This window comes from Oncorhynchus mykiss, chromosome 17 (genome assembly GCF_057628025.1).
Source record: "Oncorhynchus mykiss isolate SJ-2025 chromosome 17, ASM5762802v1, whole genome shotgun sequence".
Lineage (NCBI taxonomy): Eukaryota > Metazoa > Chordata > Actinopteri > Salmoniformes > Salmonidae > Oncorhynchus > Oncorhynchus mykiss.
Window position 1 is genome coordinate 52,027,361 of NC_143038.1, and position 23,988 is coordinate 52,051,348.

Below are 23,988 nucleotides of genomic sequence, written 5' to 3' on the forward strand. Positions count from 1 at the left end.
GAGGGGGATGGAGGTCAAAGCAGGGACAGGGGACCTTCGGTATCATGTTACAGGCTTGTTTTTTCAAAAACAAAAAGAAAAATGTATAGGAAGGTCTTAAAAACTCCAGTTGGCTTCGACTGCCTTTGGGGGAGGGGAGGGGATTGGAGCTTTTTACAAGTCATTTAGCATACCTCTAACAGTGGTTCCAGATGTTGGATGTGCATTGTATATAAGAACAGGGGAGAAGAACTAACAGTAAACCAAAGATCCACAAGGGGAGGGAGAGGAGTGTTGTGTACCCTGTATGGGTGTGAAAGCTTGAGGCATCTCCAGCAGTGCTTGGCCCTGTTGTGCTGCTGACAGAATTGGATTGGTTGGTGTTGATTGATGGCCTGGATGGGGACATCGGCAGCTAAAACTTGCTGGGATGGATTTAAGGTCTTTAGCATAAGAAGAGGATCACACCACTGTTTCAGCTAGCACCTTAAAGCTTACCTTACCTTACGGCATCTGCATAAGCCCATTACAGACAAATGGCCCACAGTCTATTGTCCTCTAATACCTTCCATTGTGTGCAGAGTGACTGCTTCCCTCCAAAAGCCTTTCAGGAGTCCACAACAGAATTAGACTCTAACTGTGAACATCTCCACTATGAACCATATATGTTTCGTAATAGCCACTAATGATGCTAGATGTTTCCTTTTATGACAGGCATTGTAAACTTTGAAGTTATTAATGAACCAACATTATCTATATAATACATGTCAACAAAATAAAACTACTCAGAAATATTGGAAGATTTCTGCAGAACTTTTTTCAAACTACATTCAACTATACACCAAACACAAGTTTAGAATCCCAACACACAAGTCCATTATTTTATTATTTCTTTTTTCCCCTCCTCTGCCATGCTCCTTCTCTCCCCCCATCCACCCAGTAAGGCGGGGCCACAGAGGAAGGATTAAAGTAACCAGTGAGAGAAGGGGTGTGGAGTTGGGCCTCAGCGAGGTAGGGCAGCCATATAAAAGTGCCAGAGCACAAGCAGCACTTTATCCGGCCCATCCCACTCACGGTAAGAGGAAATCCTAAACTGGTCTGGTCCACCGCTGCTTCCCTTCTCTCTCGCTCACACACCCTGGACGCTCACACACCCTGGACGCTCACACACCCTGGACGCTCACACAAACAGGAGGAGAATGGCAGTAGCAGCATCCACACAGAGAATGAATGAGACCCACAAAATACTGGCATTCACTTTGTTTCTCATCACCATCCTCTTTCAGGGTAAGTAAAAACTCATACATCCAGACTCCTCAAGCTGAACTTGAAAGAAAGCATGGGAGCGGTCAGGGGTGGGGTTCAGTGGTTGTCTCAGGCTGAACACAGAGATTTTCATGTTATCAACTTTATACAATGGTATCAACATGATCTTCACTTTCATGAAAATAAACCCATGGTTTAGCAGTGTGTAATAATTTATAAATGCAGGATAACTTCATGGAATCCCCCCCACCCCATGATTCTGAAAGGGAAAAGTTACTTTGTAGCATAACGTAGCAAACAAAGGGACAATTTGAATATGAAACCTGCAGTCATCGTGCAGCTGAATCTTGCATGCATAACCTGCGCCTATTTATTGCCTATGGGAACGCTCTCTCCAAATTGTACTACTTCTCAACAATGTGACCCTTTCAAGGCCGCGGGGCTGACTTGCTGTACTGCAATGTCTGCTATTTCATTGACTATATGCCAATGTTCTACTATAGCTGGGAGAGCTGTGTGTGTTTATAATTAGCAGATGGTTGTGTGTGGATGTATGGGGTGGGTGTGGAGGGGAGGGTGGAAGTTGAGTGAGGAACTTTTGGGTATAAAATGTGGGTGGGAGTTGTGCTTGTGTTGATACAGCAGGGGCCGTAATAAGGCACCCAGGGGTAAAATTATGTCAATTAGAGACTCTCTTTGTGTTCACCTAGAGTGTCGACTGGTCTTGGCAGAATAGCAGCTATTATCTGGACCATAAACACTGGCCACATGCCTGATGAGAGGGTTAAGTACAAGATTGGGAGGTTTTTCTTGCCATCTCCATCTGATCACATTTCCAGAAGAGACTACAGTGTTGATTCAAACCAGGTTGTCTGTAGTGACACTCCTTAGCACTGAGATGCAGTGTCTTAGACCACTGCGCCACTTGGGAGCCCAAAAAGTTAACTCAAAACATTTGTATTTGTTCTGCCAGCAACACTAAACTGGGGCGGCAGGGTAGGCTAGTGGTTGGAGCGTTGGACTAGAAACCGGAAGGTTGCAAGTTCAAATCCCCGAGCTGACAAGGTACAAATCTGTCATTTTGCCCCTGAACAGGCAGTTAACCCGCTGATCCTAGGCCGTCATTTAAAATAAGAATTTGTTCTTAACTAACTTGCCTAGTTAAATAAAGGTAAAAATAAGAAAAATGCACATTAATTAACATTGCAACAACAGCAGTTATTTATGTTCTCCCTAATTGCATTAGTCTTTTGCTGTGGTGTGGGAAGAAATATTGACATAGTAAATTGCTTAATCTGAAAGTAATGCAGTGTTTATTAGATTTATTATAAATGATGTAATTGGTATTGGAAGCACAAATCTATTCCTATAAGTAGAAGGCAGCTGGTTCTGCTATGATCTGTGGAACACATGCATGTAGATTAATGTTGAAGAGTAAAAATGTTATGTTTCCACATATCTTAAGAGAATCTTGAATCTGAAGTTTGTGTGGACACATGTTTCATATAATTTACCATTCAATGAAAAGCTGGACATCACAACACCATGCCAAGCTAGCTGACAAATGAATGGTAGCAGAATGCCTCACAGTTATCCTAAACAGTAGGAGGGAGAATGCATGGGAGCAAGAGGTGGTAAAGCAACGGGAGAAGCAAGAGGGAGAAAAGGAGGGAAAGCAACAAAACAGTCTATAGTTTTCTTAAAGTCTATTTCCTGAGAAGAGACTTCTGCTTTCTAACAAAGTCCAACTTACTGTATACCATTTGTTTTATAGCCGGATGCTCCGGTCAACTTTAGAAATCTGGGAGAGGGCTGTATTATGTAAGCACTGTGCAGAATTACTGTAGTACTGTGGATTAAGTCAGAGCTAAAAGACAGATGTTGGCATAGCTGCAGTACAGTAGTTAAGGTGGAGGGGCTTTTCAGAGATGGGTTTGGAGAATGGATTCAAGAGCTATAGCCAAACAGCAGAATGAGGGGAACTACTAACATACTGTGGCACTCAAAAGTTAATGCAATTGTAACTTTTTAAAGTCACCCCTAAAAGTTAAACTTAACAAAACAGAGTATAAATGGATCTAATTTCAGCATCACATGATGAGAGTAAATTTACATTTGAGTAATTTAGCAGACACTCTTATCCAGAGAAACCAGGGTTAAGTGCCTTGCTCAATGGCACATTGCCAGATTTTTCACCAAGTCAGCTCGGGGATTCAAACCAGCAACCTTTCAGTTACTGGCCCAACCACTAGTCTACCTGCCTCATGCATGAATCACAATTGGAGTAGAACAACCTAGTGTTCTCAAGTGAAGTTTCTAAAATTTCGAGAGGTTGTGTTTATAAACAGACTACAAAGGATTTAAGCCATATGCTTGTCCCTGGTTTTAGGAGGCTTACTAGTTTGAGGGAACTCGACCTGACCTCAGGACCCTGCAATTATGTGAATCATAGATATTGTTTTAGCAACATCTACTGAGCACTCACACAGGAACATGTCCAACGAAGAAGCCACTCCTCTCATAAAGTAAATAACATTATGTCCTGGGCTGAAAACCCAGTCCAAGTCCAGCACCTGTGGAACAGGAACAATCTATTTTGTATCTTATAAGGCCTGTAGAAGGACAGGTCATCCTCTTTGGGTTCCCGAGTGGCACAGCAGTCTAAGGTACTACATCTCAGTGCAAGATGCATCACTACAGTACCTGGTTTGAATCCAGGCTGCATCACATCTGGCTGTGATTGGGAGTCCCATAGGAAGGTGCACAACTGGCCCAGCGCTGTCTGGTTTTGGCCGGGGTAGGCCGTCATTGTAAATAAGAATTTGTTCTTAACTGACTTGCCTCGTTAAATAAAGGATAAATAAATATTTGTTTCTGTAAGATTGCTAAATCACACTGTTTCAAGTTGATCGTTACGTTTTTGTAGTCTGTTTTATAGTTGTTTCTAACTTTGTGAAACAATCTTTGTGTGGGAGAGTGGACATGTCTTTCCTTTACTATCTGTGGTGATAAGCAGAATAAACATGGACACTTAACATTAGATAAGAAATGTATCATTCTAAATAGAAAAGCATTCTGTTTATGGTTGAGTCTACGGTTGGTTGGCTATGGTTGAATCTACGTTTCCAGATTAGTGTCTTGATGTTGTCTAGTTTAGTCTGGACATGGCTGTTATTCAATACCACCTCCAGAGGCATGGTAGTAATTTGTCTGCAGGAGATTTGAAATCTCCTTGTGATTCTCTCTGAACTGAATCAATGTCCAAACTTTTACTGATTTACTCCTCCCAGACAGGAACAGTTAAGGTAATGTATACAGCAGTGAACCTGTAACAGACAATCTGTACAGTGAAATACATACACAAGTAGAAACAGATGAGTCCTGACTGAAGTCCCCAGCACTTGGCTGTCATAGCCCCAGGGTGGGATGAGAGCTTCTGACTAAAGTCCCCAGAACCTGGCTGTCATAGCCCCAGGGTGGGATGAGAGCTTCTGACTGAAGTCCCCAGAACCTGGCTGTCGTAACCCCAGAGTGGGATGAGAGCTTCTGACTGAAGTCCCCAGAACCTGGCTGTCATAGCCCCAGGGTGGGATGAGAGCTCCTGACTGAAGTCCCCAGAACCTAGCTGTCATAGCCCCCGGGGGGGATGAGAGCTTCTGACTGAAGTCCCCAGAACCTGGCTGTCATAGCCCCAGGGTGGGATGAGAGCTTCTGACTGAAGTCCCCAGAACCTGGCTGTCGTAGCCCCAGAGTGGGATGAGAGCTTCTGACTGAAGTCCCCAGAACCTGGCTGTCATAGCCCCAGGGTGGGATGAGAGCTTCTGACTGAAGTCCCCAGAACCTGGCTGCCGTAGCCCCAGAGTGGGATGAGAGCTTCTGACTGAAGTCCCCAGAACCTGGATGTCATAGCCCCAGAGTGGGATGAGAGCTTCTGACTGAAGTCCTCAGAACCTGGCTGTCGTAGCCCCAGAGTGGGATGAGAGCTTCTGACTGAAGTCCCCAGAATCTGGCTGTCGTAGCCCCAGGGTGGGATGAGAGCTTCTGACTGAAGTCCCCAGAACCTGGCTGTCGTAGCCCCAGAGTGGGATGAGCCATGGGTGCAGCACTGGATCTTGATTAAAAACATGAGATCCTCCATCCTCTTTCTGGGTTTAATGCCAGGGCAAAGAGGGCTGGGCTGGTTCTGTGACAGAGACAGAGTTTAGATAGCAGGTCAGGAGTCTAGAGTTGCAATACTGTGTTCACCTCCCGAGGGACTGAGGTTCAATGTCCCATTCCTCAGCCACTAAAAGTGGCACTTTCAGACACAAATTCCTCAGTTGTACTTGGAGAGTTGTACTATAGAATCATACACAAGATAATTGCCAGTAGAGTGAGGTTTCATTCAGCATTGTAACTATTAGTGAGAACAGGACTTCAATACTGAACACAAAAGAGAGGGAGAACCGTATGATCACCGTGGAAGAAAATAAATTGTTTCCTGAGAATGTTACCCTGGCTTTGTGCTTTGGTGGCACTGTGTATAGACAACTATACATGGAGGGTGTCAGAGGGGTGTTATGACAGACATGGGTGGGTTATAATGAGGGTCTGACACGCAGGGTCACCCGGTGCCCCTTCTCCCACACACCCCTCTCATTCCTCACTGAGCCACCCTTCACACATATCCTGTTGGAGGATATGTGAGGAACATTCCAAACATATATCGCTGATGCAAAGAAAATAGATATGTCAGTCCAGTTTATAGAACCTTTCTTGTATAGAGGAGACTCCCTTATTTTAAATATGTGAATTTAGCTTTATAGACAGTGGAAAAAAAGGTTTTGGCTAAAGCAGCATTTTATTTGTGGAATTTGAAGATTAATGAGACAGTTTGTTTTAGAGTTTGTGTGTTTGGCTCTCCTTGTGCAAACACTATCTCATGTGGTTACCATTGCACACTATGTGAGAATTGTGGTCCACTCGTGCCTGCAGACCATTATCATCTCACTAAGCCCTGTGTCACAGTCCAAAGCCTACTCTGCCCTTGCCCCTCCAGCAGCAGAGAGGAGTAGCCTACTGTATGGGCCAGTCTGGTTGTATGTTGCTGGCCATGGGAAGACAGGGCCACTACCCAGCTCTGACTGTGACGTGTTGCGTTGCGTGGGAGGGATGCGCCTGGAGAATGCATATACTTCTCACCTCTGTAGATCCTGGGGATAAGAAGTCCACAACTGGAGGAGGGTGGGTGGAACAGATGGGGGGTTGCCTATACGTTAAGCTGGCTTGTTCTCCTCCAAGGCTGCTGCTGCCGGCATTCCCCCATCCAGAACTCCCTTGAGACGAGTGAAAGCCGGAGGATATCCAGACCTGTCAATCTGACCATCTGCTGGGGAAATCTCAGAGTGCAGGGTAGTCGAGGCCGTTGGAATAACATCTGGAGCAGAGTGGCTATAAAGGCCGGGGGGGGGGGGGTTAAGTGGCATGGTTCAGGGCTTCACATTAGTGCTCCATGCAACACATAAAGAATAGGTAAGAAGAATAAAGAGAGGGGTAGAGAGACAAAGGAGGTCTCAATATAAGGAATGGATGCAGTAAATCATAGACAGGTTAGCTATAGCTGTGGTTCCTGTTCCTGGGTAGAGGGCAAAGGAGAGGTCATCCTGTGAGAATCAGAGGAAGTGTTCTGTCTGATTGCTAACCCCCTGCTCTTAGCGGCCTGGCAGCTCACCCCACAAGACCCCACTGTATCCACTAAATCAAATCAAATCAAATTGTATTTGTCACATACACATGGTTAGCAGATGTTAATGCGAGTGTAGCGAAATGCTTGTGCTTCTAGTTCCGACAATGCAGTAATAACCAACAAGTAATCTAACTAACAATTCCAAAACTACTACCTTATACACACAAGTGTAAAGGGATAAAGAATATGTACATAACGATATATGAATGAGTGATGGTACAGAGCTGCATAGGCAAGATGCAGTAGATGGTATCGAGTACAGTATATGCATATGAGATGAGTATGTAAACAAAGTGGCTAGTGATACATGTATTACATAAAGATGCAGTAGATGATATAGAGTACAGTATATACGTAGACATATGAGATGAGTAATGTAGGGTATGTAAACATTATATTAAGTGGCATTGTTTAAAGTGGCTAGTGATATATTTTACATACATTTTTCCATTATTAAAGTGTCTGGAGTTGAGTCAGTGTGTTGGCAGCAGCCACTCAATGTTAGTGGTGGCTGTTTAACAGTCTGATGGCCTTGAGATAGAAGCTGTTTTTCAGTCTCTCGGTCCCAGCTTTGATGCACCTGTACTGACCTCGCCGTCTGGATGATAGCGGGGTGAACAGGCAGTGGCTCGAGTGGTTGTTGTCCTTGATGATCTTTATGGCCTTCCTGTGACATCGGGTGGTGTAGGTGTCCTGGAGGGCAGGTAGTTTGCCCCCGGTGATGCGTTGTGCAGACCTCACTACCCTCTGGAGAGCCTTACGGTTGTGGGCGGAGCAGTTGCCGTACCAGGCGGTGATACAGCCCGACAGGATGCTCTCGATTGTGCATCTGTAGAAGTTTGTGAGTGCTTTTGGTGACAAGCCAAATTTCTTCAGCCTCCTGAAGTTGAAGAGGCGCTGCTGCGCCTTCTTCACGATGCTGTCTGTGTGGGTGGACCAATTCAGTTTGTCTGTGATGTGTACGCCGAGGAACTTAAAACTTACTACCCTCTCCAGTAAAAGGCAAGAACAAAGTGGTGCACAAAAAAACTGCAAAAAAGCTTTAGCTGATCAAGCTCGTGCCAACTTACTGAAGATAACCACATCAGTAAAGCTACCACCACCTCATCCTTGACTGACGAAACACCATGGCAGGTGGAAGCTAGTAGGCCTACTTATGCAGCAGCTGGTACTAGCAGCCTAACAGTCCTGACAGAGACCTCACTGCCCGGGCACGCCAATAACAGTGGCCTTGCTTCTCCTCTTCTTCCTCCCCTCAGTTCCTCAAGTGAGAGGAACTCACTTCTCCTCCTCCTCCTCTGCCTGAAAATCAAGCTGATGACTGCCAGAGACACACCCGCGCTCATGAGAGCAACACCCCTTCTATGAATACGGGTAAACCTACGAGTGAAGAGACGGATAGCCTCGTCAGCGTGGAGTCCGAGTTCCAATCTGTAATATACACTAATGTTGAGTTACACCCCTTTTTCCCCAAGAAGAGCCTCAATTTGTCAGGGCATGCACTCTACAAGGGGTCGAAGCATTCCACAGGGATGTTGGCCCATGTTCTCCAATGCTTCCCACAGTCGTGTCAAGTTGGCTGGATGTCCTTTGGGTGGTGGACCATTCTTGATACACATGGGAAACTGTTGAGCATGAAAAACCCAGTAGCATTGCAGACACACTCAAACCGGTGCACCTGGCACCTACTACCATACCAATCACCCTTTGAATGGCACACATACACAATCCGTCTCAATTGTCTCAAGGCTTAAAAATATGGATTTAACCTGTCTCCTTCACTTCATCTACACTGATTGAAATGGTTTTAACAAGATACATCTATAAAGGATCATAGGTTTCACCTGGAGCATGTTTCCATTTATATTTACACTCTACCATCTAAATACTGTATATAGCTATAGATAGGCTAGTAGGCTAGACTGCATTGTCTGCATAATGAAACAATCCATAGTAAGCTATTGTTTTGACAGTGGACTGATTGTATTATTTGGCATTAAATGGGACATTTAAAAAACGTTTGACTTCATATTCATCATCTCCAGCACCACCCCATCATCAACATATGAGAAATGAGTTTTGTAGTAAAAAAAAAAATAGAAGAAGATAAGTGTTTGCGGTGACATAATTTTCTGTTATTATTTTTTTAACCTTTATTTAACTAGGCAAGTCAGTTAAGAGCAACTTCCCATTTTCAATGACAGCCTAGGAACAGTGGGTTAACTGCCTTGTTCAGGGGCAGAACAACAGATTTTTACCTTGTCTGCTCAGGGATTTGATCTTGCAACCTTTCAGTTACTGGCCCAATACTCATACCACTAGGCTACACTGGTGTGCATCATGTGATTTAAATCAATTATGAGTAGGCATTGCCTACTAAATTCCTACTAATTGGTTGATGATGTCATTATCTTCCTCTATTATTTTTACTGCAAAACATAGAAACGTGCCATTTTCACATATATTGATATTGGGGTGGTGCTGGCGATGATGAATATAGGCCTACAGGACAGTTGTATATAAAAATGTAAAAATCTATTGGTTACTGATTACTATGCTGTTTCATTGAAAAATCATTTAACAATCTGCAATGTTTGAATTTCCCACTTTAATTACTCAACAAGTATATACACTACAGTTCAAAAGTTTGGGATCAATTAGAAATGTCCTTGTTTTTGAAAGAGAAGCAAATTATTTGTCCATTAAAATATCATCAAATTGATCAGAAATACAGTGTAGACATTGTTAATGTTGTAAATGACTATTGTAGCTGGAAACAGTTGATTTTTTTCAATGGAATATCTACATAGGCATACAGAGGCCCATTATCAGCGACCATCACTCCTGTGTTCCAATGGCACGTTGTGTTAGCTAATCCAAGTTTATAATTTTAAAAGGTGAATTGATCAATAGAAAACCCTTTTGCAATTATGTTAGCACAGCTGAAAACTGTTGTTCTGGTTAAAGAAGCAATAACACTGGCCTTATTTAGACTACTTGAGTATCTGGAGCATCAGCATTTCTGGGTTCCATTACAGGCTCAAATTGGCCCAAAACAAAGACCTTTCTTCTAAAACTCATCAGTCTATTCTTCTTCTGAGAAATTAAGGCTATTCCATGCGAGAAATTGCCAAAAAACTGAAGATCTCTTACAACGCTCCCTTCACAGAACAGAGCAAACTGGCTCTAAGCAGAATAGAAAGAGGAGTGGGAGGCCCCAGTCAACAACTGAGCAAGTACATTAGAGTGTCTGGTTTGAAAAACAGACGCCTCACAAGTCCTCAACTGGCAGCTTCATTAAATAGTACCCGCAAAACAGCAGTCTCAACGTCAACAGTGAAGAGGCGACTCCGGGATGCTGGCCTTCTAGGCAGAGTTGCAAAGAAAAAGCCATCTCAGACTGGCCAATAAAAAGAAAAGATTAAAATGTGCAAAAGAACATAGACACTAGATAGAGTAAGATTGGAATAAAGTGTTATGGACAGACAAATCTAGGTCTGAGGTGTTCGGATCACAAAGAAGAACATTCGTGAGGAGCAGAAAAAATTAAAAGATGCTGGAGGAGTGCTTGACGCCATCTGTCAAGCATGGTGGAGGCAATGTGATGGTCTGGGGGTGCTTTGGTGGTGGTAAAGTGGAAGATTTGTACTGGATTAAAGGGATCTTGAAGAAGGAAGGCTATCACTCCATTTTGCAAAGTCATGCCATATCCTGCGGAAGGCGCTAAATTTGAGCCAATTTCCTCCTACAACTTGACAATGACACAAAGCACAGCTCCAAACTATGCAAGAACTATTTAGGGAAGAAGCAGTTAGCTGGTATTCTGTCTATAATGGAGTGGCCAGCACAGTCACAGGATCTCAACCCTATTGAGTGCCCATCAAGCCAATCCAACTTGTGGGAGGTGCTTCAGGAAGCATTGGGTGAAATCTCTTCAGATTACTTCAACAAATTGACAACTAGAATGCCAAAGGTCTGCAAGGCTGTAATTGCTGCAAATGGAGGATTCTTTAATGGATACACAGCTCGCTGGTCACCATTGCATCTCCCACCTGTAGCACACGCTCCAGCAGGTATATCTCTCTAGTCACCCCCAGGACCAATTCTTTCTTTGGCCGCCTCTCCTTCCAGTTCTCTGCTGCCAATGACTGGAACGAACTACAAAAATCTCTGAAACTTGAAACACTTATCTCCCTCACTAGCTTTAAGCACCAACTGTCAGAGCAGCTCACATATTACTGCACCTGTACATAGCCCACCTATAATTTAGCCCAAACAACTACCTCTTTCCCTACTGTATTTAATTAATTTATTTATTTTGCTCCTTTGCACCCCCATTATTTTTATTTCTACTTTGCACATTCTCCCATTGCAAATGTACCATTCCAGTGTTTTACTTGCTATATTGTATTTACTTTGCCACCATGGCCTTTTTGCCTTTACCTCCCTTATCTCACCTCATTTGCTCACATCGTATATAGACTTGTTTATACTGTATTGTTGAATGTATGTTTGTTTTACTCCATGTGTAACTCTGTGTCGTTGTATGTGTCGAGCTGCTTTGCTTTATCTTGGCCAGGTCGCAATTGTAAATGAGAACTTGTTCTCAACTTGCCTACCTGGTTAAATAAAGGTGAAATAAATAAAATAAATAAATACATTTATATTTGGTTGTCAAGCCTACCGCTTATGTTAAGCATAATGCTTATGTTTCACAAAGCTATAGATTGCTAGCTGGTGGCAAGAATGTACACTACCGTTGAAAAGTTTGGGGTCACTTAGAAATGTCCTTGTTTTCCATGAAAACATACATGAAATTAGTTACAAAATGGATAGGAAATATAGTCAAGACGTTGACAAGGTTATAAATTATGATTTATATTTGAAATAATAATTGTGTCCTTCAAACTTTGCTTTCGTTAAAGCAAAGCAATAGGCTACAACAAGCATTAGCACCAAATTATCTAACAGCCTATCGACGGGAAGATACATAGACATTGCAATTTCATAACCATGGACAGCTATCAGAGCGCCCAAAATCTGACTTTGTGGGGCGGTTGGGTTCAGAGAAACTGCGCTACACCAGTGCTGCCATGTTGAGGTTAGATTCTTGTTAAGTGGGTTTGTGTGTAGAACACCTAGCTGATGACTGATGGCTGGTCAGACAGTGATTAAGGCTGCTCAGGCTTTAATGGCCATGCTGGCCGGTTTGTTAAACAACATGGCTCTGTTTTAAACTAAGCAACCAGGTGTTATCAAATCAAATTAAATTGTATTTGTCACATGTGCTGAATACAACAACCTTACAGAGAAATGCTTACTTAAAAGCCCTTAAACAAGGATTTAAGAAGTTAAGAAAAAAAAGTGTTAAGTAAAAAAATAGATAAGTAACAAATAATTAAACAGCAGCAGTAAAATAACAATAGCGAGGCTATATACAGGGGGTACCGGTACAGAATCAATGTGCGGAGGCACCGAGGTAATTGGGAGTGAACAGGGAGTACAGGAGGGGACTGAGCATGCACCCCTGAGGGTCCCCCGTGTTGAGGGTCAGCGTGGTGGATCTGCTATTACCTACCCTTACTACCTGGGGGCGGCCTGTCAGGAAGTCCAGGGTCCAGTTGCAGAGGGAGGTGTTTAGTCCCAAGGTCCTTAGCTTAGTGATGAATTTTGTGGGCACTATGGTGTTGAACGCTGAGCTGTAGTCAATTAATAGCATTCTCACATACTGTAGGTGTTCCTTTTGTCCAGGTGGGAAGGGGCAGTGTTGAGTGCAATAGAGATTGCATCATCTGTGGATCTGTTGGGGCAGTATGCAAATTGGAGTGGGTCTAGGGTTTCTGAGATAATGGTGTAGATGTGAGCCATGACCAGCCTTTCAAAGCATTTCATGGCTACAGACGTGAGTGCTACGGGTCGGTAGTTATTTACGCAGGTTACCTTGGTGTTGTTGGTTACAGGGACAATGATGGTCTGCTTGAAACATGTTGGTATTACAGACTCAGTCAGGGACAGGTTGAAAATATCAGTGAAGACACTTGCCAGTTGGTCAGCGCATGCTCGGAGTACACGTCCTGGTAATCCGTCTGGCCCTGCATCCTTGTGAATGTTGACCTGTTTAAAGGTCTTACTCACATAGACTATGGAGAGCGTGATCACACAGTCGTCCGGAACAGCTGATACTCTCATGCGTGCTTCAGTGTTACTTGCCTCAAAGCAAGCATAGAAGTTATTTATCTCGTCTGGTAGGCTTGTGTCACTGAGCAGCTCGGGGCTGTGCTTCCCTTTGTAGTCTGTAATAGTTTGCATCCAACGAGAGTCGGAGGCGGTGTAGTACGATTCGATCTTAGTCCTGTATAGACTCTTTTTGTTGTTTGATGGTTTGTTGGAGGGCATAGCGGAATTTCTTAAAAGCTTCCGGGTAAGAGTCCCACTCCTTGAAATCAGAAGCTCTACCGTTTAGCTCGGTGTGGATGTTGCCTGTAATCCATGGCTTCTGGTTGGGGTATCTATGTACATCACTGTGTGGATGACGTCACTTATTGATGAAGCCAGTGACTGATGTGGTGTACTCCACAATGACATCGGAAGAATCCCAGAACATATTCCAGTCTGTGCTGTTAAAACAGTCCTTTAGCTTAACATCTGCTTCATCTGACCACTTTCTTATTGACCGAGTCAGTGGTGCATTGAAGTCCTCGGCTACTAGGAGCGCCGCCTCTGGAGCGTTTTCCTGTTTGCTTAAGGCCGTATACAGCTCATTGATGCTGGTACTAAAACCTCACTCAGTTTGTGGTGGTATATAGACAGCTACAAAAAATACAGATGAAAACTCTCTTGGTAAATAGACTCTGGTTGGCTGGCTCTTTGGGCTGTTATGTACCTAATACAGAGCTGGTAGCAATATGCACATAAATTATTTACTTATTATTATTATTATTTATTATTATGTAGCTCGTAAACACAATTAAATTGTCACAAAACACACGTGACAGCTATAATAGTTGCTAGTCTAAGTATACCAGTGTGAGACCTCCTTCAGTACTGTTGACCCACCTGTTCGCGTGGCACGCTGACTGTTTTGCACTTGTGGCACTTGCTCTTCATACTGATTTAGCAAGTCCAATCAATGCAACACACTGCATTTAGCATACTGCAACAACTGACTATAAAAGTTAAATTCCACAAGTAAACAGGGTGGAAAGACAGTCGGAAATGTCCAACCTGGTGATACAGTAGCTTATCCAAACCCAGCCCAATTATGCAACATTCAGTTCTGTCTTGGACAAAGCTTCTGTGGGTTTAACCAGAAAACAACATTGTTTAACTGCATGGGGAAAAGGCAGGGAGGGAGGAGAGAGTCTTAATGAGATTCACATAATTTTGGCAAAGCCACGTGGATGAGGTAATGCCGTTGTGTTAGAGGAGAAGGCTAGGGGGGGGGGGCAAAGCAAATCAGTAAACATGTTCAATCTCAGGAAAAAGGGAGTCAGGCGCACAGCTTATTAAGATATTTCATAGCAAGATCTTTGCCCAGTTTAGTTTATTAAACATACACTGCTCTGTATGGTATGCACTGCGTTAGCACTGCTCACATGAAATATAGTTGCTGACAAGACTAGAAAATAATATGACAACAACTACATTATAAGTTTTGTACTTGATTCAACCCACCACTACAGTACTTGAAAAGATAAAATGACACATCACGTTGTGTAAAACAAGCTTTTACCTCAGAGGGCCTGATAGGTAGAACTATGGCTATTTTTTAAATCAAATTATGGTTTCGACATCACTGTGCACCAACAGTTTTAGTAAAGCAGCAGTATATTTCAGCAGGGCGTTCGGCTGTTTAACAGGCTAGCTAGATGGAAACTTAATTCACCTAGATGACTTGATGTTGTGTATCCCACTGACTAATGAGGCTGAACTGTTGTTGGGAGGCACAGCTCTCCCATTACTTCTTTGCATGTGAGAGCTGGGACTGAGATGGAGTCAGTACCAAAGCCCATCAGTCTAAAAGACATGGCCATCGCCAAGTAAGGGTATCAGTGGTCTATCAAGACGCCCAGTCAAAGCACCCACTTACAGGCACAGACGGGCACAAGAGACTTACATACACAGTATGACTTCACCCTGGTGGAGGATAAATGGGTGTTATAATCACACACTGGGGAGATATCCTTACCCTCTTAGCATTGAGTGGCATCTCTCTTATTGCATGACACCTGGCAATGAAAGACTTTACAGTCTTCTGATAGTTAAGCATTGAAATATCAAATTCTTCAAGGTTTTAGAAATGACAAGATTGTTTTTGAGAGTGTGAAAGTCTGCAGTTATTATATTTATCTACATAAGTAGCTATGAAGGAGGAAGAAATAATCACATTCCTCGGTCCAGCTGCATAGCTAACTAGGTATGAGGAAATGGATGCACATACTAAGACTTTAAAGAGTAAATTACCTAGAGGCCCATGTATTAAAGCCAGTGTGCTTGCTGCATAGCTCCCATAATGTCTGTCATTAGACCAGAGAGAGATTTCCCTGGGGGGCTTGTACCCACCATCCCAGCGGGAGTGTGTCAGGGGTCAGGCCAATTTGCAGGCGAGGACAAGAACATTTATTTGCACAGGCTGAGCTGAGGAGTTACCCCACAGTTGGGCTATTAATTACAGTCCCTTCCTAATTGCTGCATGGAGCCTAATTGATTTCAGGTCAGGCCCTGGAACGTATTAGAGACGGACTGCATACCTCCAACACAAACACCTCAGTCAAGATTACATTCACAGCCAATGAGATCTCCCCCCCTGGGATCACTAGTAATACCAGACTATATGGGTGTGGCAGGATTGCTACCAGTCCTGTGAGTCTAAGTGCTAAGTCAAGTCAGTTTGCACACATGTCTATTAATGTGGTGCTATAGACCTGGACACAGGTGTGGGATCAGTTGAACATAGGACAATGTCATATAAAGGTGCAGACAAATGACCATGTAGCTTGGTGTAAATGAGAATAGCAGCTATTAAGCTTAGTGAGGTAGAAGACTCTTTCAGAAAGGGACATCACTGCTGTGACAAAGTTGTCATGGTTTCTACAGTATGTATTGGCATGCAAGTGTTATAGCGCAAGTTATCCCTTTGTTGTTCTCTTCCAGGTGGTGTAGTTGCACAAGATGAGAGTGAATCAGATGTTGTCACTGGGCCCACACAGCCAGTTGATGTTGCTGAATTAATTCGTGGAGACGACATTGACACCACACAACCGGCAGATGAAGGTAAGAAATGGATCCATTAGAAGATGATCTCCACAGAGCCACTATTGGTGTTGCTGTATTAATATACCGTCCTAGGCTCATCCTATCAGCTTTTTGTCATAAATGTTTAAATCAAGTGGACACAGGGGTGCAATGCACCTCAAATCTGTGGGGACACAAAGTACTTGAGGATGTCTGGGGGGTGGTCCTTGCCCCCCCTCCGGAAGTTGGAGAATTTGGCATTTTTCAAACACCTGCAATCTAGAGCCATAATCATTATGCTTAATTCTATTTAAAAATTTATATATTTTTCTGCATATCTAAGCATACAGTTGAAGTCAGAAGTTTACACACTTAGGTTGAAGTCATTAAAACTCGTTCTTCAACCACTCCACACATTTCTCGTTAACAAACTATAGTTTTGGCAAGTCGGTTAGGACATCTACTTTGTGCATGACACAAGTCATTTTTCCAACAATTGTTTACAGACAGATTATTTCACTTAACATTCACTGTATCACAACTCCAGTGGGTCAGAAGTTTACATACACTAAGTTGACTGTGCCTTTAAACAGCTTGGAAAATTCCAGAAAATTATGTCATGGCTTTAGAAGCTTCTGATAGGCTAATTGACATCATTTGAGTCAATTGGAGGTGTGCCTGTGGATGTATTTCAAGGTCTACCTTCAAACTCAGTGCCTCTTTGCTTGACATCATGGGAAAATCAAAAGAAATCAGCCAAGACCAAGAAAATACTAATTGAGTGTATGTAAACTTCTGACCCACTGGGAATGTGATGAAGGAAGTAAAAGCTGAAATAAATAATTCGCTCTACTATTATTCTGACATTTCACATTCTTAAAATAAAGTGGTGATCCTAACTGACATAAGACCGGGAATTTTTAAACGGATTAAATGTCAGGAATTGTGACAAACTGAGTTTAAATGTAGTTGGCTAAGGTGTATGTAAACTTCAGACTTCAACTGTCTGGTGGTTATTTTATGCTTGATAGCCTGAAATGGCTTCTTGGTAGCTAGTTATGAGGTTGGGAAATGTGGAACCTCTGGCCTAGCTAAAGACAACTTCATAAAATTGCTAGGTGGCTAGTAGTATTACAGAGAAACAACAACAACAAAAATAATAATAAAATCTGAGGGGGCACGTGCCCCTGTGCCCCCTATGGTCATGATGCCTCTGACTGGACATAAAACACTAAGAAAGAGACTTTTCTTTTCTTTTCAGAAGCAGATAAGCCCCAAGTCCAGATCATTGTATTCCCCAGTATTCCTGGCCTGGATCAGTCAAGCTTCGTACATGACACCACAGCGACTCCAGTCACCAAGGGGGTAGTGGAGACCACAGACATAGGGGAGGCCACAGTGGAGGCTGGTGAAGCAGGAATCACAGACCCAGATGACAACCAGGAGACCCAGGCTCCCCAGCAGTTTCAGACCTCCCAATCCAGTGACACTGTGCTCATCCCAGAGGTGAGCCTCGAGTTCAGTGACAATACCATCCAAATCGCCAATCCAAGTTCAGAATGAACGAAACACACTCTAGTCTAACTGAAGTGGTCTGGTGTCTCTCTACAGGCTGATGTGATGTGTGTTGATAAAGAAGCTGTCCAGGACAGAGATGCAGTGAATCTGAAACTCAAGGCCTCATCCAGCTGTGTAAGTAATGAGCACACCACGTGTAGGCACGCACACGCACACACACACACACACACACACACACACACACACACACACACCTCACTAAAGGAAAAGCCAACTTTTCCTGATGTGACATACAGGAAACCCTCACAGCAGTGTCCACTTCAGTTCAAACTGTATCGAGGGTAGTTTCAGGGTTAAAAACGTTAGCGGAAGCTGAGAGTCAGAGTAAGATGTTATAGATGACCGACTCCTGAGGCAAAATCATAGCAAATTGCCACTTTCAATTTGCCCCTTATCAGACCAGTGCACATTAGCTAAGCAGGAAATTCCTATTCATTAAGCTACAGTGATTAAAACATCTCCCGTGGGCAGTGAACAAGAAGGCTAGTGACACACCAGCCCTTCTCCTCCCTAGTTATGCCTGCCAGGTGAGGAGGGGGAGCAAAAAGAGTTACAACCCAAGACATGCCTACAGGAGAGAAGAAGAGGGAAGAACGTGTTCAAAGTGTTGGTGTGAAAGGTGGGAAGGCGGTGGTGGGGATACTGTTGTAGCGTGTGTACAAAAGGGATTCCTCAGCGTCTTGGGGCAATGGCTGCTGGGCTAACAGGAATTCCGCTCTGTGCCGGCCAGGGAAGTGAAGGGAAGTGGCGTCTCGCTTTCCTCAACTGTGTCTGTCTGCCAGGCTGCCTGTCGTCTGGAGCTCCAGCTCCGCTGATTTCAGTCGAGATAAAATTGTATTAAATAATGCCCTGAAATAATGGAGTCCTTGGTGATATCACACATCAAGAGGCATGTGTAAGAGTCTTGAATGGGACTTAGCTCCCCCCTCTCCATCTAGGCCTGCATGAGAAAGCCCCTTGCAGCATGGCATGTAATCAGTGACACACTCACTCCTACACCAGGCTATGCTTTATGACTTGATTGTCTTCATCTGGGTTAGACACCACATCCCATTTGTGAAGATCCATGTATGTTTCCAATTATATGAAGATCATATATACTGTAGATGGGTTTTTTAAAATATGTTTTTCAATTATTAACAAATTACTAAATACTTTAAAAAATTATAGAATGGAAACATCTTGAAAATTTTTGAAAACCCGCCATGCTATGCACTGACTACACAAGACAATTAAGCATCGGGGGCAGGACCCAAGAGACTGCATCAGGGATCAAGAAACAGCTGAGAACGACGTGAATAAAACTGTTTTCAACTTAAAGATGAGAATTCGTGTGCTTTACATGCACTGTATTGAACATGCTCTGAGTGCCGTAGCAGATGAGGCCTTGAGAGCGATCCTGTTTCCTTAGCTTTGTAAAGAAGCCAGCTGTCCTATCTGGGGCTGGGATCAAAGGTTTGAGCAGAGCCGTCTGTGAATGCTAGTGGCTGTTTTTGGACCATGTTAAATAGGGTGGAGTATTGCAAGGTTGTGATATAATTTATCGGGTTAAGGGAGAGGGACATGGGAGGGGGGTGTGGCCCTTTTGTGGTGTACATTTCCAAAGACCCATAGTAACTGTGTATTCATGAGAATGTATATTAGAATGTATATTACCACATTTCTATGTGAACACATTTAATTTCTGTGTGAACACATTTCATTTCTGTGTGTACACATTTCTGTGTGAACACATTTCTGTGTTCACACATTTCTGTGTGAACACATTTCTGTTTGAACACATTTCATTTCTGTGTGAACACATTTCATTTCTGTTTGAACACATTTCTGTTTGAACACATTTCTGTTAACTAGGATGACCAGGTTCAGCCCCAAATTCACATGCTTTGTTATTAATCCAACTGATATTTCCACAGGAGGAGACCAGGTCTAAAATTGAGAGTGTGTTGGAGCACCTGTGTGGAGATGACTGTAAACTGGAGGTCTACCAGGAGGACAACTCCAATGAAATCCTGATCTCTGGCCAATGTATAGAAGGTTGCTTCCCTCTTCTCCTTTTTAATGATGTGGGATTATTCTGTTGAGTGTCTGGTGTTGAAAAAACATTAACCAAATCATCATCTCTACTTACAGCTGATGCAAAAGGAATGGCTGAGAAGTTCAACAATGACAACATTAAAGACAAGGTAGAGTATCACTTCTCTCCATTCAGTATTCCAATTCCCCATACACATATGACGTTCACATAATTCACACCACATACACTTCATGAGAAAGGCATTATGATCAGTGTCCATTGCTGTCACACCCACAATTAAAATGCTTTCATTTGTGCACCGTGGTAGGTGAGGCACAATGCTGATTCGGCTCCTTATCTAACCACTGTGAGATAAACACCACTGTGAGACACTCCTCCACCAGACAGGAATCCTCACTCATGGCTCCAAGCTGCCGGGAAGATGCTGTATGACAAACAGAAAACAATCCCCACTTTCCTGTCAGCTGGAATTAATTTATGTTCCCGGTGGAGATGGGGTTGAGTGTTCCCAATGGGAATGAGGAATGGGTGTTTCCTTCTCATGATTCAACCTGGTTGTCCCTTTGACATTAGACATACTCTGTGCTCCATCCCTACAACCCCCCTAACTCTGCCCTGCCGCATTAAACAGTTAAGTGAGCTGCACCCGTCCAGAATCTTCTCATTATGTTGGTCAGTTAGTTCAATGGAACCTTTGTGTTTAGATACTGCTCTGGTCTGAAGGGTGTAGGGCAGGGATCATTTACTAGATTCAGCCGGGGGCTGATTTTTTTTCTTGAGCGGATGGTCAGGGGGCCGGAACATAATTACAAATAATTTGTAGACTGCAAATTGACTGCAAGAAGCCCAAACAGATAGTATTTGACTAAAACATAATCATTTCAAACCTTGCTTGCATTTGTATACGATCACATACTGTATATCTCTCAATTATGCGTGGGAATAATTTGGAACAGATTTCCCAAATGAAAATCACAATCTGAAATAGCTTTATATGGGCCACACCCAAATGCTGGTTTAGAGAGAAGCATGTGGAACTGACTTCCTTTGGTGTCTTGTTTTCACTATCATTCATCATAGTTATCGTATAAGCTAACCTCAATCTCCTTTCTGATTGACACCAACATTCCTAACCTCAGCCAAGATACTTAAGACCTCCTCAGACAAAAGGGATATATCTCTATTATGTATTCGAGCTGAATTGCTGGTGTTTTTACAGTCTTTTATGTCCAATAATTAAAATTCTAAAAATTGTGGGCTGCTAGTTGGGGAACACTGGTGTAGGGAGATGCTGGCCTTTTTCCATTCAGTTGAATCTCTTGAACTTTATGCCAGCCCAGGCCACATAAAGCCTGAAATCCATCCTCTACAGTCTGGGCTAAAATAGCCTGATCGAAGGAGGCATTAGGGGCACTGCTATTCATCCGTCCTCTACAGTCTGGGCTAAAATAGCCTGATCGAAGGAGGCATTAGGGGCACTGCTATTCATCTGTCCTCTACAGTCTGGGGGTAAAATAGCCTGATCCAAGGAGGCATCAGGGGCACTGCTATTCATCCCTCCTCTACAGTCTGGGGGTAAAATAGCCTGATCCAAGGAGGCATCAGGGGCACTGCTATTCATCCATCCTCTACAGTCTGGGGGTAAAATAGCCTGATCCAAGGAGGCATCAGGGGCACTGCTATTCCTAGTGTCAGTAAAGCATCTAAAACAAGACAATGCAGATTACATACCACTATAATTAACATAGGGTATAACTTCAAAGTACAGCCTGAATTCCTTATATTATTATGTGTATAACTCTCCTTCTCTCTCTAGATTGATTTTGAGGAGGCTGTTCCTCGCTGGGGGAAGAAATCCAAACTGGTACTGGTCTCCCTGCTGCTCACTGGACTGCTCCTGGCTATTCTTCTCATCGCAGGCTACTACCTGAAAACCCACCGCCCACCACCCAAGGGAGCGAGACTGGTGAGTCAGAGTGGCCATGATGTGAGAGAGACCCAAAGCAAACTAATACTGTGTACAGGACCCAGTTTACTGGGAAGATTGGGTGGGTCTTGTTTTCACAATCATTTATCATAGGCATCGTATAAACAAACCTCAATGTCCTCATCTGATTGACACAAATATTCCTAACCTCAACCAAGATAGTTAAGACCTCCTCAGACAAAAGTGACACGACTCCCTGACTCCACCATTCGTGTTTGAATTCCATCATAGGGAGAAAGTGATTGCTTTTGAATCCTCTCGTCATCAGGCTTCACCTTCAACTTTACCTTCCCTTCCATACACATATACACGTTTGCTTTTCTGAACAACATACAAAACGTATTATTCATTCAGTTAAATCTGTACTGTATCACAATAACACTTATTACCAAGCCCAACCTAACATCAAGGTTCCTCTAATCGAATCTCTATGGTTCCTCTGCACGTAGGCTGAAGAGGGTTTCCAGGTGTATGAGGAGAACCAGGCCAACACCCTGGTGTCGGTGGCCCCTCTGCAGTCACAGGAGCCCCTGTTGAAGCCCACCAGCAATGGGGAGTTTCCTGAGAGCCAGCCACTACCCAACAACGGCCAACCTGCCACCCAGACCTCGGTTGCTGACACTGAGATGTGAACAAGCTCTGAATTACATCCCCAACGCCCCATTTTCATTCCTCCTGCTCACCATCATCACCACATTCCCAATCCCTCTCCCCTCATAGTGTACCTGGGGATACAAGACTCTAACACTAAACAACAATTCAATATCCAAGCCCACCTCACCTTACCCCATGCAACCCTTGACTCCCAGGATGATGACAATGATGAAGATGATGACTATGACGATAATGACGAGGCCTGTAATGTGAAGAGAAGAGATTGTGATCACTGGCCTCTAACAGGTTTCAGTGGTGGCAGAGAAGGAGCCTAAACACTGAGTTTGGGGGACTGGACAGCAGGTTGAGACTGCATTCCAAAAACAATAATTGCTGCAAGAAATTAACAAGAAATCACCAAAATTGACAATTTGTGTTGCTGTTTCCAAATTCATGTATGAAGCACAGTATATTTGAATTCTTAGTCTTTCAGATCTCAAATGGACTCATTTGAACTAAAAGAGTCATCGTAGTTTAAAGTATCGCTTGTATGATCTGGTGTGATCGTTTGCTTGAACCTCCTGTTTGAGGTAAAAAATTACATTTGGGTAACAGAAGCGGAGAAAGAGTGATACATGGAGATTATTTCAACCATTGAAGAGATTTTAATAGGCAGCTTTAAAAGGGGTATCAATATGATTGGCTAGTGCAGAGATCAGAGTTGAATCATGTTGCCTTTTATCAAGGCCCATCATAATAGTTGTGTGAGATGGGCTGCCATATGTTTGTTTCATAATTCTGTAGGCCTACACTCTTAGAAAAAAAAGGTGCTATCTAGAACCTAAAAGGGTTCTTCAGCTATCCCCATAGGAAAACCCTTTGAAGGTAGAACCCTTTCCACAGAGAGTTCTACATGGCACCCAAAAGGGTTCTACCTGGAACCAAAAAAGTTATCCTATGGGACAGCCAAAGAACCATTTTGTAACCCTTATTTTTGTGTAGTGTGTCACAATTTCCATCATGACGAACATTATATTGTAGTTGTTTAAATGTTTTTTTTTTCTGTTCTGACTCAGCACTGTGTCTTTGAGAATGTTGAACCAGGTAGACTAATCTTATCAAATCTGAAAAACAGACATAACCTGTCGGTTTTGTGTGGCGAAGCACTGCCTTTAAATATCTACAAAATCCCTAGTAACATGTTCAACATTCCCAAGGCCCTTTAAATGTCCTTAATAAATCAGTTCATCATGAAACATCAGTTACATGGATGGAAGATGTATTTTAGCTATTGTTTTTTGAATGACTGATTGTTGTCATACAATACTGCATGTGTAAATATGCCTACTTTCTCTGTTAGAAATATCTGTGTGCCCTATACATTTTGATTGTGTCATTGTTGCTACTGTTTCTTTGTCTACCTGAACAGGTAACACTAGCCTGATCATGTCACATAGCATGGCACACATACAAACTTGCATCTCTTTATAGACCCCACACAAGGACAATTTAAATGTATTATGATTCCTACAGCTGTTTTGGGCCTTTCATCAAATCCAACATCTGATCTTGGCTTAAATAAACCAA

The 23,988-nt window shown here is 43.1% G+C and overlaps 1 protein-coding gene across 4 annotated transcripts; it reads left to right on the plus strand.

The window, feature by feature from the left end:
- Positions 1-926: 926 nt before the first annotated feature.
- LOC101268937 (hematopoietic progenitor cell antigen CD34) lies at positions 927-23,686 on the plus strand. Of its 4 annotated transcripts, none has more exons than XM_021569537.3 (8): positions 927-1,266; positions 16,124-16,243; positions 17,466-17,710; positions 17,816-17,896; positions 19,699-19,819; positions 19,916-19,968; positions 21,637-21,786; positions 22,257-23,686. In XM_021569537.3, exons 1-8 carry the CDS (start codon positions 1,179-1,181, stop codon positions 22,437-22,439), a joined length of 1,041 nt encoding a protein of 346 aa, XP_021425212.3. In that variant the 5' UTR covers positions 927-1,178; the 3' UTR covers positions 22,440-23,686. The 4 variants fall into 4 exon arrangements, with proteins under 4 accessions (XP_021425212.3, XP_090062054.1, XP_021425211.3 ...); XM_090205928.1 differs by having other exon boundaries at positions 964-1,266; positions 17,469-17,710; XM_021569536.3 differs by having other exon boundaries at positions 1,015-1,266; positions 17,795-17,896.
- The last annotated feature ends 302 nt before the right edge of the window (positions 23,687-23,988 follow it).

Coding starts and splice junctions, on each gene's coding strand:
- LOC101268937 (XM_021569536.3), top strand. CDS start 1,179: ATGGCAGTAGCAGCATCCACACAGAGAATGAATGAGACCCACAAAATA. Junction 16,244..17,465: donor CACACAACCGGCAGATGAAG/GTAAGAAATGGA, acceptor TTTTCTTTTCAG/AAGCAGATAAGCCCCAAGTC. Junction 19,969..21,636: donor ATGACAACATTAAAGACAAG/GTAGAGTATCAC, acceptor TTCTCTCTCTAG/ATTGATTTTGAGGAGGCTGT.